At 42.3% G+C, this 23899-nt stretch overlaps 2 protein-coding genes across 3 annotated transcripts in view; both read right to left on the bottom strand.

Annotated features, from left to right (window-relative positions):
• Window positions 1-1722: 1722 nt before the first annotated feature.
• On the bottom strand, window positions 1723-9611 carry ubac1 (UBA domain containing 1). Of its 2 annotated transcripts, XM_080308876.1 has the most exons (11): window positions 9155-9611; window positions 7928-8048; window positions 7778-7851; window positions 7583-7690; window positions 7317-7419; window positions 6496-6604; window positions 5965-6241; window positions 5420-5506; window positions 5072-5210; window positions 4289-4413; window positions 1723-1862 (listed from the first exon to the last, which is right to left on the bottom strand). In XM_080308876.1, the coding sequence occupies exons 1-10, from the start codon at window positions 9290-9292 to the stop codon at window positions 4298-4300; spliced, it is 1272 nt and encodes a 423-aa protein (XP_080165002.1). In that variant the 5' UTR covers window positions 9293-9611; the 3' UTR covers window positions 1723-1862; window positions 4289-4297. The 2 variants fall into 2 exon arrangements, with proteins under 2 accessions (XP_080165002.1, XP_026044039.1); XM_026188254.2 differs by lacking the exon at window positions 1723-1862 and having other exon boundaries at window positions 3711-4413.
• Window positions 9612-10606: 995 nt separating this feature from the next.
• The window catches only part of notch1b (notch receptor 1b), a 43827-nt gene continuing 30534 nt past the window's right edge, over window positions 10607-23899 (bottom strand). Inside the window, exons 24-34 of the mRNA XM_026186396.2 lie at window positions 20373-20485; window positions 19475-20043; window positions 18763-19197; window positions 18396-18544; window positions 16433-16643; window positions 16040-16130; window positions 15629-15791; window positions 14173-14471; window positions 13786-13933; window positions 13566-13663; window positions 10607-13473 (exon numbers count right to left, since the gene is read on the bottom strand). Coding sequence (XP_026042181.2) covers window positions 12082-13473; window positions 13566-13663; window positions 13786-13933; window positions 14173-14471; window positions 15629-15791; window positions 16040-16130; window positions 16433-16643; window positions 18396-18544; window positions 18763-19197; window positions 19475-20043; window positions 20373-20485 — 3668 coding nt within the window. The 3' untranslated portion in view covers window positions 10607-12081. The remainder of the gene's footprint in view (window positions 13474-13565; window positions 13664-13785; window positions 13934-14172; window positions 14472-15628; window positions 15792-16039; window positions 16131-16432; window positions 16644-18395; window positions 18545-18762; window positions 19198-19474; window positions 20044-20372; window positions 20486-23899) is intronic.

Genomic DNA, 23899 nt, shown 5'->3' with positions numbered 1-23899 from the left:
AAAAAAATGGCCCGTCATGGAGCAAAGCAGTTATATCAATTATGCCCAAAGAAGAAAAAGACAAACTAGAATGTTGACCATCTAGAGCAATCTTCGTATTACGAAACCCAGATTAAACTATTAATTACCAATGCGATGGAGATGGATCATCATGAATGATCCTCCAGTCTATGTATTACTGGATTAGAAAAACCTGGAAAGATTTATGCAAAAGATAAAAAAAATCAATGGAATAAAGGCCAGTTACAATTCTGGAATGATTATATAAAATATTATTCTTCTGCTTATCTGGGGTAGGGTCACAGGGGCAGTAGCCTAAGCAGAGCAGCCCAGACTTCACTCTCCCCAGCCACCTGATTCAGGGAAGACCAAGATGTTCCCAGACCAGCCGAGAGATATAATCTCTCCAGCATGTTCTGCATCTGCCCCAGGGTGTGTCCCAGTGGGACAAGTCCAGAACACCTCACCTAAGAGGCACCCAAGAGGTATTCTTCTCCGATGCTCAAACCACATCCTTTGGATGAGTGGCAGTTCTACTCTGAGCCCATCCTGAATGGCCGAGCGCCTCACCCTATCTCTAAGGGAGATACCTGACACCCTTCAGAGAGAGCTTATTTCCCACACTTGTATCCGTGATCTCATTCTTTTGGTCAAAGCCCAGAGCTCATGACTATAGGTGAGAGTAGGGACATATATCAACTGATAAATCAACAGCTTCGCTTTTACAGTTAGCTATCTTTTTACCATGATGGACCAGTACAGTGTCCACATCACTGCAGTCGCACGACCAAACTGTCTCTCGATCTCCTGCTACCCTCTCCCCTCACTCGTAAACAAATTGGAAAAATTTAGAAGTGTCACCTCACATACAAAACAGTTGCAGCAAATGTCTGCCCCTCTCTGAGCCTGGCTCTGCCAGAGGTTTCTTTCTGTTAAAGGAGAGTTTTCCTTTCACACCGTTGCCTAGTCGCTCATAGGAGATTGCCAAATTGTTGTTTTTTTTTACCTTAATACTGTAGACACTTTTTTCGAATTTGGAGTTATATAAATAAATTTGAACTAAATTTAATTGCCCAATTGAAGAACAAATACAAAAAATGGTCAAAATATTCAAATTGTAAAACACCAATAAAAGAACCATAAATCAAATAACCTATAGTTCTGTTTTTGTCTGTTTTGATTCGAGTGCATTTCTGGATACCTGACCAGTTTGCCATAAAATGGATAGGTGTCCAAAAGCATACAGTACACGTAACTCTAAATTATAAATGTAAGAGTGGCGGCTTTCTGTCTCCCTGCGTTAACCCTGAGTGGCGTCCTGTCCTGCTACCATACACCATAACGCAACTAAGTTCTATAGGCGACCTTTTAATTTTAATAATTGTATATATAATTTTATAAGTTGGTCGGTTTAAAGAAAGTTTTATTGTACTTTCATTGTGAATACATTAAAAATAGGCTGAGATAAAAGCAAATGAACAAGTCAAAGGAGCTTGCAAAGAAAAGCATCTGGACTTCTTTAAGTTGCTTGAAGACGTTTCACCTCTCATCCGAGAAGCTTCTTCAGCTCTAAGGGTCAAATGGTGGAGTCCCAGATTTAAACCCAGTGGGAGTTTCCCCCCAAAGAGGGACAAAAGGACCCCCTGATGATCCTCTAATCACATGAGCCAAGGTGTGAAAACGGGTGTGGGTCCCAATCCGCCAGGGTTTCGGGTGAGCTCATTGTGAAACCTGGCCCCACCTTATCATGCGATTTCCTGAGGTCAGATGGCCCAGGATGTGAGTGGGCGTTAAGGCGTCTGGGGAGGGAACTCAAAACTGGATTATAGATGGCAGACAGTTGGTGTCGTAAACCACCGCCTCTGGAAAATGAACAAATATTAGATAAAATATATTATATTATATATAATATTAGATAAAATAAAATACAGCAATATTTATAAATGTAACTAAATTTAATGTACTGTATACAGGTAAACTAATTCCATCCACCTAAAGATGGGCGGCATTCTGCACTGATTTTCAATGTGGCATTGCTGAATGGAATCTGTGAAACAAAAACACAACATACAACCACAAAAAATAATTTTAATGCAATAGTGATTTAGATGCCAGTAGCCATTAGGCTGCTTGAACGAACAGACTGTGAGCATATTGCATAGGTTGTTGATCTGGGACAGTCCGACACGTGGGCTGGGTGAAACAATAATCAGACTCCAACAACTCCCTCTTCACTGCCCCTTAGCAATAAAATTCACTTTGTTCGTTCGGGTTCCTTCTGACCGTTTTCAGCATTTCCTGTGGCCATTTTTCTTCCTAAAGCGTACAATCTCCCAATGTTCGTATCAGAATATTAAGAGGGAAAGATAGTTTGGTATTCATGCCAATGCAAAGCATGGAGGTGGTGAGACAACTGGTCATGATGGCCATGACAGATTTCCAATTGGGCACAGTGTGCAGAAAGGTTTCCATAAATTCAAACATGCTGCATCACTTTGTATCACACTGTGACCTACCAGTCCATAAACACATTTTAATGATGGTTTGTAAAAACAACATTTGAAGCATTATATTTTTTCACATTTGTAGATTAGCTTCAAGGTTTGCTAAAAATGTTATAAATATGAACATATTACTAGTTTGGCTTTGATATAAATAATGTAATATATAGTTCAACCAGACAATTTTCTCTAAAAACATTTAAATATTTTCAAATATTGCATTTACCAAACCATTTGATGTGGTGCTCTTATTCATAGGTAAAGTTCTACACAGATTAGTTAAAGCCATTTCTCAAATGCCAAACTAGAAGGGGGTAGAGCAGAGGTTTGCCATAGCGACAAGTTTAGAAAAACAATCTCAGCCTCCCTGAGCAAAAAGTCACATCAACACCACATTTTAAATATTGAATAAAAACACTCAAAAACTTGGCAAAACACACCACCCTCCATATTGTCTTTAAATCTCTTGTACAACAAGGAGAGGCAATGCTCTCCTTCATGTATCTGGAGACTTTAAGTACTCAATGCAAAGGCTATTATTAACACACTACCCATTGCAGTTCACACATCTCTAACACTCAAATATATGTCTATACAGGTCAACAGAAGTCCTTGCTATTGCACAGAAATACAGGGTTTTTCTCCACTGGGTACATCTAATGACAAGGCAGGTTATACAGTGACATTTTGGTTTGACAGCATAAATGTTTGTTGCTCTCAAAAAGGAAGAAAAAAAAAAAGGAAAAAACAAAAAAACAAATCAAAACACAGAAATTGGTTGCATGTCAACTTCTATTGTTTCCACATATGTTTGAAGACACTCGCACCTCTCAAGCATGAAGCGAGCATGCATCTTCATCATTCAAATTTAAGTTTAAAAAGGCAACCACCTTGTGATAAGCTTCACTTCTTCGCTACCAGTACATGCTTTTGAGACAACACACAAACCCTTCTTTCTTCTTGTACTAGTGCTGCGGTACGCGATATTCATAGAGGTGAAGAAGTGCCAGACGAGAGCAACATGACAATATGACAATCATGAGCACATCGACAGTAAACACACACAGGCCTAATATAAAATCTTCTTGTAAAAACATGACTGAGACATGATTTAGTGTACAGTTTTGCTCTAAAAGGCAAGAAAGTCAAATAAATATGTTTGAAGAAGTTCAATGAAGATTTCTTTTTAAAAATCCTCTTTGACTCTACTTTTTCCTCTCAGTTATAAAGCACTGATTTTTGATTAAAACAGAGGGAGAAGAAAAAGAAGATGTGATACTGACAGAAGTCTTCCACACATTCACCACTGATGAAACATTTTAAAGAGACACTGAAAACTGCAGTTGATTTTTAAATATTGCAAAACATAGAAAACAGTTTTTGTTGAAGTGTAAACATTAAATTGATGTCTGATGTCATTTTTACACGTGGACAAATTATATAAAATAAATCATGTCTGTCATACCTATAAATTGTTATCATTAAAATGTAAAAACAATATACTAAATCTCAATTTATATTATTGTTATAACTTTATGTTAACATCTGTTTTGTATAAGTGTTTTTACTGTATTGTTATAAATAAGTTATATCTGTAACATCTTCATTCATACTTTGACTCCTCTCTCTTTGTCTTTAAAAGGCAAAAAACAATACTTGTGTCTCTCCCACGCTCATACATACACATTCATACATGCAAGCGTACGCCTCAGTGTGATCAAACACACAAACACATACACACGAAGCTGCCACAGTCATACACGGGATGGGGGGGGGGGGGTCGTCACCAGGAGGCTCTATGTGCGATTGAGGGTCTGGAAGATTCTGGATATTTGTAGCATGACAGGGCCGGTCTCGGGATCGTTCATCCACTGGGTGCTGTTCAGAGGATTCTCCAGCATGTCTTCAAACGCTGCACATAAACACAAAGCATATTTGTGAGTTATATAATAGACCCCCAACCCACAAATCTTTCCCCTCTTCTGTCAACTGGTGAAGACAGGTAGACGGGCCTTTCTCTATGTCATATGCCTTAAGTGGACACTGATGTCAACTGCTGGTTTTGGGCTCAGTGACTTAAAGCCTAAACGTTAGTGCCTTCATTGCTTCTTTATGTTTTATATATCATGTTTTGGAGCCAGGAGTGACCGTTTTTGAACAAGCGAGTGGAGTGTTGGGTTATTAGCTAACCTATAGGGACAGATATCAAGAAAAAAAGTAACAGACTAATAAAATATCAGAACTTCACTCACCGAAACCAAAGCACAAGTCTTCATGGATGTTTAGTATCACACAAACAACAAAACATAATATAAAATAACCATATATACACAGGTGAATGAAATAAAAAGAATGATTTCACACTGTTCGAACAGTTTTCCTGGACGTCTCAGCAAGATCTTTTTCAGCTGCTGGTGGTTTTTCTGTCTCATTTTACAGAATGAGACTATATTTGAGTTCCTAAAACTACACAATAATATAAGGATGTCAAAAAGTTTTTAATATTACTTTAGGGGAGAATTTTCAAAAACAGGACACTACGTTGGCTTTTACACTCAATGAGACTATACCTAGAAGAGTTTTGGGATTGGTTAAACCCAGCTGGACGACTGGATTTTCCAGGATGGCTTGAAACAGTGGGCTGTTGGTGTCGATGCCTTTGTCCAGATCTTCTGGAGAAGGTTTCCTGTCTCCCAACAGCCACTCACACTGCAGGAATACACAGTAAGGAACAAAAAGGACACCAATTAAAATCTTTATGGAAGTCAAAGTATAAAATTAACTGAAAACAAGTGAAACAGGTATTCAATGTTACTGGACTTGTTGTTTTCGGAAGGTTTCAGAAATTACTGGGGGGAGGGAGCTAACTGTTAAATTTGTTTATTAATAGTAAAACTACTGACGATGTGTAAACTTACCGCTGCATCCTGTTGGTTGTTATTGACTCTCAGAGCATCGATCACCTCCTTTTCATCAAAGCCCATCTCCATCAATGCAATGACTGCCTGCAGAGTTCATTAAAAAAAGCAAAAAAAACCCACATACAGTTAAAATCTATCTAAAGTCTATTCCAGCAATTCCAGCAGCTATCATGGGGACACAAAACTTACTTAATAAGATGTGAACAAGTTATGGTAAAAAAAAACAAAAAAAAACAAAACACTTCCATCAAAATCGAATATCACTCAAGTTTAAGTGTGGCCCTGTCCCACATAAGATAAGATAAGAAGAACTTTATTTATTCGGAGGAAAAATTCTTTTGTCATACACATGCTCAATGCAGCAAGAGAGACAGAGGAACAGAGGAATAAGATATACAATAAGAATAGTAGTATACAGTAATATACAATAGGATAGTGCAAAATATAATATCAAATAACTCAAATAACATGCAGCTGATGAGAACCCTGAGAGGAGATTTGTAAAATCTGAAGTCTTGTATAAAAGCTAAAATTGCACCCACCCTTGAATCTGGTCTGAACTCCCTTTTCCTGCGGATCCTCTTGAAGATCTCTGTGAGTTCATCCTGCTTGTTGCTCTCGTCTGTGCTCGACTGGCTGGATAGGCTGCGGTGAGGATTAGGACCAGAGGCTGAAGCAGAAGCTGAAGCAGGGGGGCCTGGAGTGGCAGCTGCCGTAGCTCCTGCTGCCCCAGAAGAGTCCTGGCCTGGTAGTGGCGTGTCCACAGAGGGGTCATCTACATGCTCAATCAGCCACTCCATAGCCTGGGTCACTGACATGCTATAAGGAGATCAGATAAAACTACTGTTAGGGTACAAAGATAAGGAACAATTCCTATGAGACCCTTTCGTGGAACCTTGGTATCAGTGCATTCTTCTCCAAAGTGCTGTCCTGCAAATTAATGCCCACTGGATATGTTTTCACCATATTTTGCAACAGGGACATATTTTTTTATGTGTGTGTGTGTGTGTGTGTGTATATATATATATATATTCTTTTTCCCCCCCCAAATATAACTATAGATACAGCCTTACTGGTTCAGTCTCAGAGCTTTGATTGCTCTGCTCTCAGGGAAACCCATCTCAGTGAGCTGCTGGAGGGCCGTTTCATCCACCCGATCCTCTTCATCTTCATCTAACATTGCTATGAGACACAGACACACAAAGAGAAAAGATCTTTGGTTGACAGCTAAATGTTTGGAACAATCAAACATACAGAAAACCTGCACTGCCAAAATAAATGTGCGCAACTTCAGATAAAAGATAACATCTAGTTTCTAAAAAGTGCCCATTAGTATGTTTTATTTATTTATTTAGGACAGTGCATGTTAATGAACATAAATGTAAAATAAATTACATGAATGTAAACATGCCAGATTATAGCCAAGGGCTAATTTCCATCTGTTGTCCATAAAACATTAAAAAATAGACATAATAATTCATAAAAAATTCAGAATTCATTTATAATAAAAACTCCATCACCAAACTCACACATACACACCATTCTATTCCCAAATAAAACATTAAAACTATACAACTTATACATGATCACACACTTGATTTGTCCATAACCAGTTTTTAACCTGTGCCTTAAACAAGTTGAATTTTGAGCATTCTCAAATGGATTGTTGTGGCTAAAATAAAACCCAATCCTAACCCTAACCACAGACTTGGTAAATGTTAAAACTCAGGTGGGCAATTAATTTTCCTGAGAGAAACTGGAGAGATGAATCAATCATTTTAGAAAGATTAAAAATAATAATACAGCAGAAATGAATTCAAGTTAATGGTGCTGTGACAGACCCAGTTTTTCCACTGGAAAATGGGTTAAAGGTTTAAGGGATTTTCCACTTTACCATTTGCCTTTTTGAATAGTTCGACAGCATCAGGGTTCAAGGCAAGAAGCTTCTGTGCGACTTCAATAAGAGAAACCAGGATTTTTCTGAGCTCTGTTTGAAACTGCAACAACACAAACAACAATATACAAGGACATTAAAAATAATTACAAGCTATCAGTCCAAGTACAGTGCAGGTAAATTTCTCATTTACAATATTTTAAAGTATTATTGTAATTTATCTCCATTTCAGTGCACCCTGTGAGCTAAAGCTAAACCTCTCTTACATCTCTGATGTTGTGTTGCGTAACAGTACGGTCTGTGTGGCGTGTGGATAGGCTGGCGGTGGCTTTCAGAATAGCATCTTTATCTGGAGCTTTGTTTTCTTGTTTCTTCTGTGATGAACAGAATAAACAGCAGTTAATAAATATATGCATGTTTAAAAAAAGGACTTCTTCCCAAAAACTGGACAGAGGACTTACCTTGTCTTCTGAACTAACGTCAGCCGTCTTTGGAGGGGTTGGTGGCGGTCTTTTCTTTATGAGCAGCAAAACATCTACAACATACATTAAACATGTTAGCTTCATGGAAAACTGTGGCAAACCACGGCAAACTGGAGAGACGCTACATACCTTTATCTTTGAGATTTTCATCAGCAACAGTTTTTGTGTCAGAGAGGACTCTTTCTGTAGCAGCATGAATAAGTTTATGATGTGTAAGGGTTTTGGGATCTTCTAGACTTCCATGTACACACTACAAATTAAGCACAAAACAAAACAACTCAGGCACAACCAGATAACTCATTGTAACTAATCACTTTCTTTGTTTTAAATATCATTCAGTTACTGTTATAAGTAGGACCAATAATGACAGACATTTGAAAAAGTTATTTAAAAGAAGAGAAAAAGGAAAAAAAAAAAAAAAAAAACCAACCGATGATCTAGATGACCAAGATCCTACACAGAAACAGTGGATTGAAAAAACTTAAACACAATTTTTAAGTTGTACATGTCACAGTGTGCTAGTTATCTGCTTTGTAAATGGCCTGGTCATTAAAAAATAAAATAATTGAACTAGTAACTAACTATTTTAACTAGAAATAGTACCATCTGCTTCTGCTTTCTGACAAATTTGAATGAAAGCGGTGTACTTTGTTTTTTAACATAGATTATGGCAATGGTGCTGTTGGTCTATATGACTTATGCATTAAAATGGGTCTGACACCCCTGCAACAGAGAAAGCCAGATCCTCACAACACAGTTGTAGGAACAAGCAAATTTTCGAGTTTTGGTTATCAAAATAACTTTAGATCTGTTTTCTCTTGATCAGCTTTAATCAGTTAACTACATCAGCTCTGATATTTAACCGAAGATACAAACTGAGTAAAAACAGTCTCCCTATGTGGAGGATTAGCTGCTTTCTGTCTTTGCCTTGTCATCATAAATTCAGGATTGGTTGGGTAAACAAAACATGACTCATCTAAAAACTCTAAGCACTGACTTCATGAAGTTTCAGAGACGTATTAATTAATTTAAGAATATACTGGGCTGACACGAAAACCAAAACTTAAACCACTACTTGAGTTTTCGCCATAGCCCAAGGAAGGAGAAGTGAAGTGAGCTGTATAATAATAGAATGGCTAAAAAGTAGCATGCGTTTCTTAGTAGCTACTGGGACAACCAACTTGCTAAATTATAAATAGCAAAGTCTACCCAGTTACTATAAATACAGCGCCAGTGATACTGACACTGACAGTTTACGAAAGGGACATGGCACAGTGTAAAGCACCCCAGGCAGAGGAGTGACAGGTCGAAAAAAAAGGAAGCAGGACAAACACAAACAAGCCAAGAAAAACCTACATGTTTCAAGCACCTCTCCTTTAGTTTCTCAACAGTCGTGTCTTCCGTGACCTCCTCCAACCACTCCGTGCCGTCCATGGTGCAGATGTGTATTTTCAGCACTTTGCCGGCAAATATTTTTTCCTCCTGCACGAACATAGCTCCAGACTTAACAGTACCAGTCCAGTGACGATAGCTAGCAGCAGTTGCTATGTGCCTATTTGGCAAGCTTGCGTGCTAACCTTAGCACCCAGCTAGCCGTCGTCTGTAAATCCACCAACAACAAAGTGAGAGCGGGCACCGACTAGCTGAGGGCCATTTGGGGGTTCCTCGGTCGGTTTTCGCTGCGGTGGTAACCGAGAAACACGTCCTCTTCAAGACGAGTTCTTCTTTTTTCCTGTTAGCTCACAAGCAGTAACTAGCGAAAACCCTATTTTTACTGTAACTTGAACTTTGAACTCCCAACTGTACCGCCAATGCTGGATTGTGGGATGTGTAGTTCTTTTGAGTGACAGGTCCAAAAATACAATCAACCCGGTCAAGCCGTTTTTAGAAAACACAGTTACTTGCAACAAAATTATGAAACATCGTAATATTTGCTTCTTTAACCTGCACTTAGAGGATCCTCAGATCTCCAACGGTCCAACATCAAGGTAACTAAAACAAAGCTGAAACTGGAGTTAAAGCAACAACAACGAGTTAATTAATATTAAAAATAGGCTTCAGAAAAGATGAATATCAATTAGGTAACTATATGGCAATACCAAATGACAATATGAGGAGTGTTTTTTCTGCTTGTTTTCATTTTTCCACCCTGTCGATCGATTATATTAATACCATTTTTCTAATATAGATCGATTAAAAAATGTTGCAAAAGAGTTGTTCAAAATGCTTTAATAAATAATATGTACACGATAAATCTAAGAAAAATCAGAAAGAAGGTATACTCCATTATTATGTAAATGTGTGTGTAACCTTGGATCCTGACAGGTGTGTTGATCTTTTACAAAAATAAGCTGTTGTAGAGTTTTATAGAAAAATAACAAAAACTATTTGCTTAAGTATCTCTATGGCAGCCAGTCTGAGCATGTTGAGCATGCATATTTCTTTTTTTTTTTTTTTACGTTTTTACTTAATCATTACACAGTAAATTGAGGAATGGGTCCCACAGCTTATACCAACTATGGTATTCAGATGATTTGTTCTTCTTATGAATTTTCACGATGTTGTATAAATATTGCAGCTGTAATTCACTTAAACTTAATATAATTAATTTTCTTTAACAACTGTCACCACCAGATGGGGACATACTCCATCCATACATACATTAAATTAAAAGTAAGAGCCAGATCACAGGAAAATTCAGCTTTACTCATCACAGGCTAACCTAATTGCAGTGATGACTTTACTGGATTTGTACTTTAGATGTTTATTATAAACACACAAGCATAAAAAATAAAAGACAATTATCACTGATTTCAAGACACACAGGTGCCCTTTATTATAACAAGAAACATTTTTACAGATTGAAAATGAAAAGGGAAAATACATTTGTTGCAAATTATAGCTTTATAAAGACAAAGGAAACATATTGCAGATATTGCATTTTTCACTACAACCTAATGTGGTTTTTAAAAACAGAACTTTTTCCAAACTATACCAGAGTGCATCTCACAAAACATTAAGGTGGACCACAACTTGAGAACAAAACCAACAGTTTTCATTTCATTGAAGTGTAACAAAAAAAACCTTTCTATCATACATAAACATTTGCCTCAATGGATTTTTGTGTGTTCCAGAACAGCAAATAAATATCAATTTATAAAACCTCAATATTTATTTATTTTTCCATTTTTATATGAGAAAAACACCACCTAACAATATATTGTGCCTATTTGTATAGAGTTCAAATTTATTTATGCATAAGGGACAATAGGATACAAAATATAAATTCTGTTCTGTTTTACATTTTAGAGGCTGATGATTGGTGTAACACCTATCACAATTGCATGCTTAAGACATAAGATTTCTTGAACAAAATCTTGCTTACAAGGGACACAAGGGGCATATTTACAGAAGGAAGGACACAGCCATAGGCTCAAACTAAGGGAGAGAGAAAATGGAGATTCCTTTTCCCTCTGAACAAAAACATACACTGTGGCCGACAGGCCAGATCTCCAACACCACAGGACTCGCAGATACTCAAGCCTGCCTTAACTGCCAATCTCCAAGATGGCCTTATACTGTACAACATATCACATTCCCACTCCATTTCCACACGAGTGAAATCAAACCAAGAGGCACAACATAATGCTGTTCCACTGATTCAAGAAATTTACATGACTCTAAAGAGTGTAGCTAAGAATCACATGATATTTATGGAAGCTCCCATATCATACAGGACCTGTACATGGCATTCATGTACTGTTAACAGTTTACCATCAGTTGATATTTCAGATGCTTACAAATAACTGAAATAACACTGAAACTTAATATGTGCTCTATAAAAATGCCCCTTAATCACGATTTTCATTATAAACAAGATTATACAAAAATATATATATATAAACATGAGAAACCATATAAAAAAGGCAAAGTCCTTAAGGGAAAATAAATACCCAGTGTGTATGCTGCGACTTCACTCCAGAAAAGAAGTACTAAAAGAAAAGACTTTCTATAAAGGCCATCCACTGCCCTGCTTATGACATAACACCGTGGACCCCACAAATTTCTGAAGGCAGGCAATGCTTATAAATAAGACATTAATAAATAAAAGAATGGATGAAACACAGATGTTGCTGTTAGTATAAAAGCTTATGAAGGTTTTTTAAAATCCTGTTTACAGCGTTGCCCTTTCTCTTTTTCCTCCAAGAGTGCCTTTTTAGACAAAAAAAACAAGAACAAAAAAAAAAACATATGTACAGCAGCTCAGCTGGGTCTGAAGATTTTTATTTGAACTGTTCAGGTATGTGTGCAATCTGAGACGGCATGCTTGTCGGTGGACTCGAGATGCCCTCTGACCAGTCAGACATGTTGGAATGAGGAGATGAACTGGACCACTGGTCAGGGGAGCCGGGAGAGGGTGTCAGAAAGGGGTGGTCAGGTACTTGGACCTGATGATTTGGGGTGTTGTCAATGGGGCCCGAATAACTGTGCTGGGAGGGTGGGGTGAGGAACTGGGTGCTAGGCATTGACTGGCTGATGGAGGAGGGCATAATCTGGGTCTCCTGAGGCAGGATGGTGCGGATGGGCATGGTGGAGTTGCCTGTGCCCTGCTGGAGCTCTGGAGAACTGAGCTCCCCACTGATGAAGTTTTGGGTGTTGGCTGTGTTTGAGTTCTGGTGCTGCAGCTGGATGCTCTGCTGCTGCTGTTGATGCTGCTGCTGCTGTTGTTGAAGCTGCTGAAGGTTCTGCATCTGCTGCATCTGTTGAGCTTGCTGTTGCAATATGTGCGACTGTGGACCCATTCTGGTGTTCTGGATGCCCTGATATGTCATCATCTGAGTCAGGCTGCTGTTTGGGTGGCCATTATGGAGCGTTGTTGTCATCATCCCGTGCTGGCCTCCCTGGTGAAGACCTCCTTGACCACCAGAGTTGTTTCTCATTGGGTTGTACTGACCTGGTTGGCTCATGTTGCCATGCATCCTGGACAGCCAATCACACTGCCCATTCATGGCGCCCTGGCCACTGGAGACAGTAACGGGTAGGTGGGTAAGACGTGGAGGCATTGGGTCAAACTGCATTCGAGCCAGCTCCTGCTTGCTTGGCATCACCATGTGGTTTACAGCCAGGTGTGGGTCAGACATCCCCTGCAGATGGTTCAGGGATACAGACGGCGACTGCTGGAAAGGTGAGGTCATCATCGGCGGTGAAGCTACATCAGAGACATAGCCATGTGGAGACTCCAGGGAGTCAACTGGAGACAGAACAGCTGAGCTATCCAGGAGGTTCCCAGGCTTCCCATCCTGGGAATTCTTCTTCTTCACCTTCATGTCTTTTCCCTCCTTGCACCCGATGCCTTTGGTGCTGGGCTTGCGTGCCTTTTTGCTCTGGCCTTGACCTTGAGGCTGGGGCTGCTTCATGTTTCCCAGGAAGCCATTAGGCGAGCAAAGAGGGGGTGACAGTGTGGTGCTTAGTGACCCTCCATGCATGGGAGGACTTCGTACCAGGTTGTACTCGTCCATCAGCCGCACAATGTCGTGATGCATTCTCTCTTGTGCAATGTCTCTGGGTAGCCGGTCCATGTGATCAGTTATTTCTCTGTTGGCAAAATGGTCCAGCAAGACCTTGGCAGTCTCATAGCTTCCTTCCCTAGCAGCCAAGAACAGAGGTGTTTCCTCCTGAAGTAAACAGAAAGGAGACAATATATTAAACAGTTTAACAGATGCACAAGGAATGTTCCTTCATTGCAGAAAGGGGGTTATTTCTATACCTTGTTATTTTGCATGTCCTTGTTGGCACCATTTTTGAGTAGCACAATGGCTGCCTCCACGTTATTTACTGCTGCGGCCCAATGTAGGGCTGATTTACCTGCAGAGACAGGAACAGGGTCATTAGATATAAAATTCTTTTTGCACCACATTTAGCACTAAAATGTGAAGATTTCAGGCTTTTGTGAATATCGTAAGTGGCAAAAAACATTGAAACCTTACCAAAATCATCAATTGCATTGACATCAGCATGGCAGTTAATGAGCTCCTCCACCATGCCCTCCACTGCAAGCCTGGCAGCCAAGATCAGGGGTGTAGTGCCATCATGCATGCGGGCATCTAAGTCTGTGGCACGGTTCCTTATCAGAATCTGCAAAGATGTACAACACATTACTCCATTAGATTCCTTTAGAATAATGAATTTTACAGGAAATTTAAAGTATTTTAACTTTGTACTATTAATATTTTTTTAATAGCTATATTTTTCACACAAAATGGTCATCACAATTTTAAGATGAAAAAAAAAAAGACTTTAAACGAGCCATGCTCACATTTGCATTTTGGGTTTCCTAATCCAAAAAGAAATAAATAAATGATAAAGAAACCCACCTGGAACACTCCTTGGGCATCAGCTGCCACAGCAGCATGCAGAGGAGTTCTGCCCATGTTGTCTTGTATGTTGGCATCAGCGCTGGCCTCCAGCAGGCGTTTAGCAGCATCAGAGCGGGCATAGCGGGCAGCCAGGTGAAGAGCTGTTTCACCCGTCCGATCAGTCTGGTTGTGGAGGTTAGCACCTTGATAGATGAAGTCATTGATCACATTAGCAGAGGCGTCCTCCTCCTCCTCGCTGTTGCCTGTTTCTAAACCTCCGCCACTGCAGGACGCAATCATCAGGGGTGTGAATCCATCTGCACGGAAGGGCCAGAAGAAGCGAATGAAAAAAAAGGCACTGCATGGTCAGCACAGTACAGTCATATTAACTACTGCAAAACTACAAGAGGGTTCACTTCAAAGCACCTGGCAGATCAAAACAAAGCAACAAACAAATCGAATGTGGATTTGACACTTTTTCCTGGGTTGAATCATCACAGCGCTCTCTTTTTCGATAATAGATTCTGATCAAGGCCCCGGCACAGGAGAAGCTTCAGAAGGAAAGCGAAGCTAGAGGGATAGAGGCCAAGGCTTGCTAAAGCTAGACTACTGCAAAAACGAAGCATTAAAATCTGGCTGTGAGAGGCGGCTCAGTCAGTCGACTTGGATAGGTTTTCTCCTCTTCAAAAGGATAGCAAGCCCCAGATCTCGCAGATTTGGTCGATTCAAGTGCATCGATCCGCAACGGGGGGAAAAGTGTGCTCTCAAGATGTTAAACCTGTTACTTTGATTTTTCATAGCTTTTCTTCAGGGAATTTGCCACTTAGTACAAAGTTAGGTTTTTGCATCTGATGCCTTCATTGGTTTTTGTAATGTAGAATAAAAAAAGAAAAAAAAAGAAAACAGAGGCCTATTACTGGTCAAATGATTAATCTGATCAGGAATCAGTGTTTTCCCCCAGGCATCTAGCTTCCAGCCAGCTGCTTTGAAGAAGATCCTTTACCCTGAGGACATGGAGCTTTAGCAGCTCCTACATGCGCAATTACACACGCACGCACACACATAAAAAAACACACACATCCTTAGGAAATGTGAAATGTTCGCCCAGAAAAGATATTAATCAATTCACATACACAAGTTTACACAAGAAAAACACACACAGAAAAATGTGTGACTACTAGAAATGTGTGCTCAAAAAGTTCTTTGCCCCTTGATCCATTCAAATATCAGTAATAGCTTTACACTACCGAAGGATTTTCCTCTCCCAGTTCCCTCACCTAGACTTTTCAGTTCTGTATTTCACAAGCAAAAAGAAAAAAGGCAAAAAAAAAAGACATATACATATACATATATATATCTAGTAGTCTCTGTAATTTAATGGTTTATATAAAGACAACCAAGTCATCCGCAATAAAAATAACCTAAAGATAAGAGGTCCCGCCAATATAAATAATATCTATGGTTCGTAACACACCTGGACCGCGGACATTGACATCCAGGCAGTCATTCTCAATCTCGCCCTGAGGGGGTGTGGGAGCTATAGATGGGATGCGCAGGTCAGCGGCATCCAGGTGCTGCTGCGTCCACTGGCGGTTGTCTGTCTGGTCGTCCGCATCCAACACAGCCTGCTCATCAAACTGTTAAAACGGGGACAGCAGGAGGTCAGACAACTGAAACTGACTTTAAATCGAATTAGAAAAAAACAAAAAAAAGTTTAAAATGTATTATAAAAAGATCATAAAATTATTTTAAACATTTAAAAATACACAAACAATTCTCTCAAAGCCTAGAATTAGATGTCTTATGAAATAGTTGCTCAGACTGTAAAATTGAATAATAATAATAATAATAATCATTATATTTTAGTTATGTCAGAGTTCCTTACCCTAAAGCGTTTCGCATCTGAAGGTTCGTCTTCTCCCCACTCAGTGTGGGTGTCATCCATGAGAGAAATGTCTGAGGTGTTTTTCATTGGCCTGTGATGAAGCAGAAAACCTTTTAAAAATCCTCGTACTCCACTGCTTCAGTCTCATACAAGCCACTCACCATTAATGGTGTAGCGATGCCGAAAAAACAAAAGCATTGATTGATTTCATACCACACCCCTCTGCCCCAACAAGTCAATTAATTCACACGTAAACCTGCTATATCATTATCATTAATGATCCAGAGAAAAATCCCATTTTTCCAAATTTTTACCTAAAGAACTGGCCCGTCACCCAACCCGCAAAGAAACACACACCAAATGACAGCGAGTGCCGAATAAATGTAAACTTACTTTAATCCCACCGAATCCTCTCCAACAGGCTCACGTCTCTTCTTCTTGCTATCTGTGGTCTTGAAGCCCTCGGGAAGCCAGAGCCGCCCGTGTTCATGACGGCGCTTTCGGGCAGCCACCATTCCCAGTCCAAGGAAGGCCAGCATCCCTAAACCGCCCAGTACCAAGTAGATTAGGTAGGAAACCTGTGGTGGCTCGGGTTCCACGCCACCTGGTAGGAAAATGGACATTATGTTCACAGTGGGCTGAGGACAAGATGTGGACCGCTGGACCGGGACACCCAGGATCAGCCTGAGTGTTCGAGCAGAGCTAGTCCGGCTCTCCTTCGCCCCGCGGATCCCACTCCAAAACGCAGCCAGTGTCTGAAATGGACTGACGATCCTCACCGTTTGTAAAGCTAGCTTCTTCTATCTATTCAGTAATAATCAGAATTGCTAACCACTTTTCATCAAAAAAAGAAAAAAAAGGGATGGGGCGTGATAAAAAAAAAAAGAAAAGGGGGAGAAAAGTACACCACCACCACCTCCTCTCTCTCTTTTCAGCCCAGGGTACCAAGAGACAACTTTACCATTTCTTCTTTAAGAGAAAAAAGGGAGGGGGATTAATGAACTTCAAATTACTGCACGCACTTTAAGCTGTAAAGACGAAGGATTTATTAGGATTTTCGAGATAACAAAGACTCCCAACTTCTAGCACACTCCCGATCAATTTTTCCCCTTCTCTTTTTTTCCACTAACGATTTTGAAATGATAAACTCCCCCAACCTAAACCCTCAGAGATACATTAAGTCCTGGTATTACATTCAGCGAGGTGAAGGTTGCAGCAGCCCCTCACACTGTGGGATGAAGTGCGTGTGCGTGCATGTGTGCGAGTGTGATATCCGTGGACGTATATGTGTACATGTCTGAGAAACAGACAGATACGGTTATGTTATGTGATTTTGGAGGCGGGGGGAGGTTGGATGAGTTGATTTACGGCAATTAACCATTTTGGAGCCTCAAGCCATTGGATTTACACCAAGGGGAGGACTCATTGTTTAGGCCAAGAGATTCACAACTGCATTTGTTCACGGCTGCATAACAAATACACAATCAAAGAGTTGTAAGGTTAGGACCCGACCAGAGGCCACGTCGGATACATTTGCTTCGAGCGTGAGCATGAAAGAGCATGTGTCTAATCCGAGTATGTTCTGTGCGTGTGGACACCACGAGGCCTTAAAAAACCCCATCAGTGATTTTTCATGTTTTAGTCCTCATACTACTAATGACATTTATTTTACTTTACAAACAATCAAGCTAATTTGTGCGATCCTGTTTTACATTTTAGACTGTCTTCAAGAAACCTTGGGTTTGCACAGAAATGAAAATGATTACCAGTGTGTAAGATACACTAATGTTGTATTTGCATACAACATTTAAGGAGTGTAGTCGATTTTATGTTTTCGTTTATAAAAAGATCCAATTAAAAAAAAAAAGACTAAACCAACAATTATACATGAACAGAGATAAATGAACATGTTTTTTACATGTTAATCAAGAAGTTTTGAAATTTTAGGAATAAAAATATTTGCCTGGGCTTTGCAGGCTACATCAAATCTATTCAAGTGGAGGTTTGGCCTGATAAAGAAATATGCAGTACAACCTGAGGCCCACTACGTTTTTAATAGGAGTCAATGATGGCTTTGTTTTTTTCTTGTGATTTGTTAACAGTATGGAAAATACACAAAATCAATAGACTTTTCCATTGAGTGTACATTGATTAGAAAAGTTTCATCATACAATATATGAAAATATGAAGCAGCTGCTTTAGATCAAATATCTTTGGTAAAAAGTGTCCAGAATTTGACAAGCTGCAGTCAAAATTTGCTTTTGCTTTATTTTTTTATAGAGAGTTCTATTTTTTGGAAAGCCAAGAATGCATACAGACTTTTTAAGTCATGCAGATACCTATTAAATATACTTACTGTAAACAGCTTCAATGGTGAAAGGTACATCCAGTTTGCCACTGGACTCCAAAGCCCCAAGGAACGCTGCAGCATCACTTGTGCTCTGGAAACACTCGGTGGATTGTTGGAAGCACTGACGGTTGTCCACCTCCAAGTGGACAATTGAACTAGAGAGTGAAGAAAACACAAAGTGACTCCAGACTTTATCATTTTTCTGAATCTAATTAGCTTCCGCAAAGAAATAAAAATCTTCTTAAACCCCCCCAAAAAGAAAAAACTAAATCCAAAAACAAAGATGAGCATATAAAATGACAGATAATGGAAGAAAATGATCTGAACAATTTGCAGGTTAATGACTGAAATATTTTCAGAAATGCCTTCTCACCCTTTGATCTGCAAATGATCCAGCTCCCTCTTTGCTCTCTTGCTGTCACCAGCCAAGTCATACAGGCTCCTCTTGACCACATTCAGCACTTTGCCAGGAACCTCTGACCAAGAGTCCACTGAACGCTTGACGTTGTACTTTTTCAGCTCATGTTCGTTCCCATAATATGGGTAGACCATCATTTCCCCCTTTGTATCCTTCTTGAATACCACATTGGTTCGGAGCACGCGGCTCAGCTCGCGCAGGAAGCCGAAGGAGTTATTGAGGAGGTGTTCAGGGGTGATGTGGACAACCAGGACCAGCTGGCCCACGGCTAGCTTCTCAGGCATGTTGCTGGCACAGTCCAGGCCATCCCACTCGCACTCTGCGTTGTTGCAGCCCTGGTCGCAATGGCCATCGGCGTAGTGATCCTTGCAGTACTGGTCATAGAGAGGGCTGCAAAAAAATTGGATGCAAAGGCCCAATTAAATATCTCTTAATTGCACATATATGCTTAAAAGAAGAAGTATATGACACAGAAACTACCTACAGCTCTACTGGAAAATAATGAACTGTTGTATCAAAGACAGTTTTATCACTGTAGTTCTCTATCCTGTTTGTTCTTCTCAGCATCTAATTAGCAGCACACCAAGCAAGACAAATAGATTTTAAGATATTTAACTGGATATTTTATGAAGCTAAGCTAACTCTTATTTCACTTAAATACACTTACTTGCACTGTCCTTCCAAGTTCTGGCAGTCAAACCCATCATACAGACATCCAGCATTGTCACACTGTGAGTCACACTTCCCATCATTGAAGTATCGCCAGCACTGCAGAGCGGCCGAGCAGTTCTTCCACGGATCGTTGAAATTGAGCGAGCAGTCGCCGTTGTCCCAGCCGCACTCATGGTTGTTACAGGACACATCGCAGTGCTTGTTGTACTTGCGCTCTTCACACTGCGGGATCCCGCAGGGGACGTCCACTGGGGGTGGCGGGATGTTGTGGCCAGACCCTCCCGGGAAGCTGTAATCCAGGATATGGCAGCGGAGGCCGTTGAAGTTAGCTGGGCATTCACAGTGGTAGTACGGCTCCTCTGAGGTGTATTCACACGTGCCACCGTTGTAACAGGGGTTCGAATAACAGGGACTGTCAGTGGGATATTGGCATTCAGGTCCAGTGAATAATGGAGCACAGAGACACGTGGGACTCTTATGACCGGAGATGCATGTGCCTCCATTGCGACAGTGAAGGCTGCCGCAGGTCTGGGAGTCGTATTCACACGTGGAGCCAGTAAAGCCCTACAGGAAGAATAATATATATGATTTATGCTTATTATATATTAAATAAATTAGACTGATATGAATATAAGCAATCTGTCTTATTCCTGAAAACTAAAATTCAAGCCAATATCAGGCTATCTATGATTAAAGCCAAGAGGGCTAATTTAGATCAAATATTAGTAAAAAAGTATATTTCCCATTATGGAAGCATCACATCGCCTTCTGTATGTCTCTTTTAAAAGTTACAGTCAACATTTAGATAATATTAAGAGGAATTTTTGCTCTTTTATTACAACTTTCTTATGAGTGACAGAGGTCTGTGTATATTTCCGAGAGTGTGTACTCACAGGAGGACATTTGCAGATGAAGCCATGTGGTGTATTACTGGCCACAGCACAGGTGCCTCCATTACGACAAGGTTTGCTCTTACAGCCATCGAACACAGTGTCACAACGCTGACCTACAGAGGTGTCACACACAAAAAGGTTTGTCATTTCATTTTCATTCCTCATTATAATTGTAAGGTTAATGTCACACCAGTACGTTTTAGATCAACAAACACTGTATATAAAAGATGTGCAGCAGCAGGGACTGACTCCTGCATCTTGCATCATTGCAATTTGATTTTCACTTGACTTCAGTAAACACTTTCCTGATTAGACTATGGTCTCAGTTGCTACATGCAAATAATATTGAACACAACATGACATTCATTTTGCCTGTTATTTTGTTCTGGCAAGTACTTTTTATTTTAAGCATGGTTTAAGCTTGAATCGCTACCTTATCGTGGTGGAGGGGTTTGTGTGTCCCAGGGATCCCAGGGGCTATGTTGTCTGGGGGCTTTTGCCCCCTGGTAGGGTCTCCCATGGCAAATTGGCCCTGGGTGAGGGACCAGACAAAGAGCGATTCATAAGACCCTTATGAAAAGGACACCGAGGGAACAGTTTACCCTGCCCGGGATAGGGTTACCGGGGCCCCGCCCTGGAGCCAGGCCCGGGGAGGGTGCCCGAGGGCGAGCGTCTGGTGGCCGGGCCTTAGTCCATGGGGTCCGGCCGGGCACAGCCCGAAGAGGAGACATGGGCCCATCCTCCCGCAGGCCCACCACCCGCAGGAGGCGCCATAGGGGTCGGGTGCATTGTGTGCCGGGTGGCGGCCAGGAGCGGCGGCCCTGGCGGACTGACCCCCGGCTGCCAAGACTGGCAATAGGGACATGGAATGTCACCTCTCTGGTGGGGAAGGAGCCTGAGTTAGTGTGTGAGGTTGAGAGGTACCGGCTAGATATAGTCGGGCTCACCTCTACACATGGCTTGGGCTCTGGAACCAGTCTCCTGGAGAGGGGCTGGACTCTGTCTCAGTCTGGAGTTGCCCCTGGTGAGAGGCGGCGGGCTGGGGTGGGTATCCTAATATCCCCTCGGCTTGCTGCCGGTACGTTGGGGTTTTTCCCGGTGGACGAGAGGGTTTGTTCCCTGCGCCTTAGGGTCGGGGAACGGGTCCTGACTGTCATCTGCGCTTATGCGCCGAGTGGCAGTTCAGAGTACCCAGCCTTCTTAGAGTCCCTGGGGGGGTGCTGGAGGGTGCTCCACCTGGAGACTCTGTTGTCCTGCTGGGAGACTTCAATGCTCACGTGGGTAACGACAGCGAGACCTGGAGGGGCGTGATTGGGAGGAACGGCCTCCCTGATCTGAACCAGAGCGGTGCTTTGTTATTGGACTTCTGTGCTAACCACAGTTTGGCCATAACGAACACCCTGTTCGAACATAAGAGTGTCCATAAGTGCACGTGGCACCAGGACGCTCTAGGCCGTAGGTCGATGATCGATTGTGTAATCGTATCAGCAGACCTGCGACCATATGTTCTGGACACTCGGGTAAAGAGAGGGGCTGAGCTGTCAACTGATCACCACCTGGTGGTGAGTTGGATCAGGTGGCGGGGGAGGACGCTGGACAGACCTGGTGCACCTAAACGCATAGTGAGGGTGTGCTGGGAACGTCTAGCAGAGGCCCCAGTCTGTGAGATCTTCAACGCACACCTCCAGCAGAGCTTCGACAGCATTCCGAGGGAGACTGGGGACATTGAGTCCGAATGGACCATGTTCAGAGTCTCCATTGCCGAAGCTGCTGCATTGAGCTGCGGCCGCAAGGTGGTGGGTGCCTGCCGTGGTGGTAATCCCCAAACCAAATGGTGGACACCAGAGGTGAAGGGAGCCACCAGGCTGAAGAAGGAGTCCTATCGGGCTTGGTTAGCCTGTGGGACTCCGGAGGCAGCCGACAGGTATCGACAGGCCAAGCGGAATGCGGCTCGGGCAGTGGCTGAAGCAAAAACTCGGGTGTGGGAGGAGTTCGGAGAGGCCATGGAAAAAGACTTTCGGACTGCCTCGAAGAGATTCTGGCAAACCGTCAGACGTCTCAGGAGGGGAAAGCGGTGCTCTACCTGCACTGTGTATAGTGCTGGCGGAGCGCTGCTGACGTCGACTGAGAAAATTGTCAGGCGGTGGAAGGAATACTTCGAGGACCTCCTTAATCCCACTGACACGTCTTCCGAGGAGGAAGCAGAGTCTGGGGATGAGGGGAATGACCCGCCAATTTCCGGGGGCGAGGTCACTGAGGCAGTTAAACAACTCCTTGGTGGCAGAGCCCCTGGTGTTGATGAGGTCCGCCCCGAGTTCCTGAAGGCTCTGGACGTTGTAGGGCTGTCCTGGTTGACACGCCTCTGCAATGTTGCGTGGAGATCAGGGGCAGTACCTGTGGACTGGCAGACCGGGGTGGTGGTCCCCATCTTTAAGAAAGGGGGGACCTCTCTGGGGACACCTCAGGCCCTCCAAGGTTTGGAGGCCTATCTCCACCCACCACCACTTCCCCTGCCGGTGGCGGACTCCCTCAGGTGTCGGTGTGTTGGTGGTTCTTTGTGTCTGGGGGTGGGCGTCCGGGTACACACCGGCTCACTCCTTGGCGGCCGCTTGTCGGGGCCTGGGGCCTGGGGCTCGCTCGGGCCCCCTTTGGAGGTGGGGTGCCCCCGGCCTCTCGGCCTGGGGCTCGGTCACTCAGGCACAGCTGGGGGCCGGCGGAGCTCACGGGCGCGTCACTGCAACTCCCCCTGACTTCTGCTCCGCGGCTGCTGGGCGAGCCCTCATCTGGGACTCTCCTCGGCTCTTACTGGAACAGTGGCGCGGCTGCCCCTCTGTTGGTCTTCCATGGTCTCTTGTGTTCTGGGGGCCTCTGGATGTCTGGAGTTTTGATCTCCTCCATACCCGCTTCACACCCTGGAGGACGGGGCTGTGGCCCCCCCACACTCCCTAGCAGATCATTACGTGGAGAAACCTTTGGAATGCAAGCATGCTGATCCACACAGGTATGCACACATGGGTATTCACAGACGCGGACTAAAGCTTTCTTGGCTGCTGCCTCAAAGCACACTGTGCGCTGTCTATCTTGCGTGCTGCACAATATCGTTTATTATTTAGTAAATATTGATATCTATGACTAGCTAGTTTATTGTGATGGTGCTTTGTTTTCTCTATTATTATGTTGCTCTTTGTTGTTTGCTGTCTCCTCTGTTTGTTTTTTTTGTTGTTTGTTTTTTTTTTTCTCCATACAGGTGACCCAGGAGTTCTTTTTTTTTTTCTCTCTCTTCTCTCTCTATTCGATCCCTATACAACCGTTGCAAGAGCTTGGTTCGCATTGCCGGCAATAAGTTGGACTCGTTCCCGGTGGGTGATGGGCTTCGCCAGGGCTGCCCTTTGTCTCCGGTTCTGTTCATAATTTTTATGGACAGGATTTCTAGGCGCAGCCAAGTGGCGGAGGGCTTTCGCTTTGGTGGCCTCAGAATCTCATCTCTGATTTTTGCAGATGATGTGGTTCTGTTGGCTTCATCGGGT

Source organism: Astatotilapia calliptera, chromosome 12, assembly GCF_964374335.1.
Source record: "Astatotilapia calliptera chromosome 12, fAstCal68.1, whole genome shotgun sequence".
NCBI classification, from domain to species: Eukaryota; Metazoa; Chordata; class Actinopteri; order Cichliformes; family Cichlidae; genus Astatotilapia; species Astatotilapia calliptera.
The sequence above is the reverse complement of the archived record's forward strand: the minus strand, read 5'-3'. Positions and strand labels throughout refer to the sequence as shown.

Coding starts and splice junctions, on each gene's coding strand:
- ubac1 (XM_080308876.1), bottom strand. CDS start 9,292: ATGTTCGTGCAGGAGGAAAAAATATTTGCCGGCAAAGTGCTGAAAATA. Junction 6,605..7,316: donor ACTATTCAAAAAGGCAAATG/GTAAAGTGGAAA, acceptor TGTGTCTCATAG/CAATGTTAGATGAAGATGAA. Junction 4,414..5,071: donor CAATCCCAAAACTCTTCTAG/GTATAGTCTCAT, acceptor GTTTATGTGCAG/CGTTTGAAGACATGCTGGAG.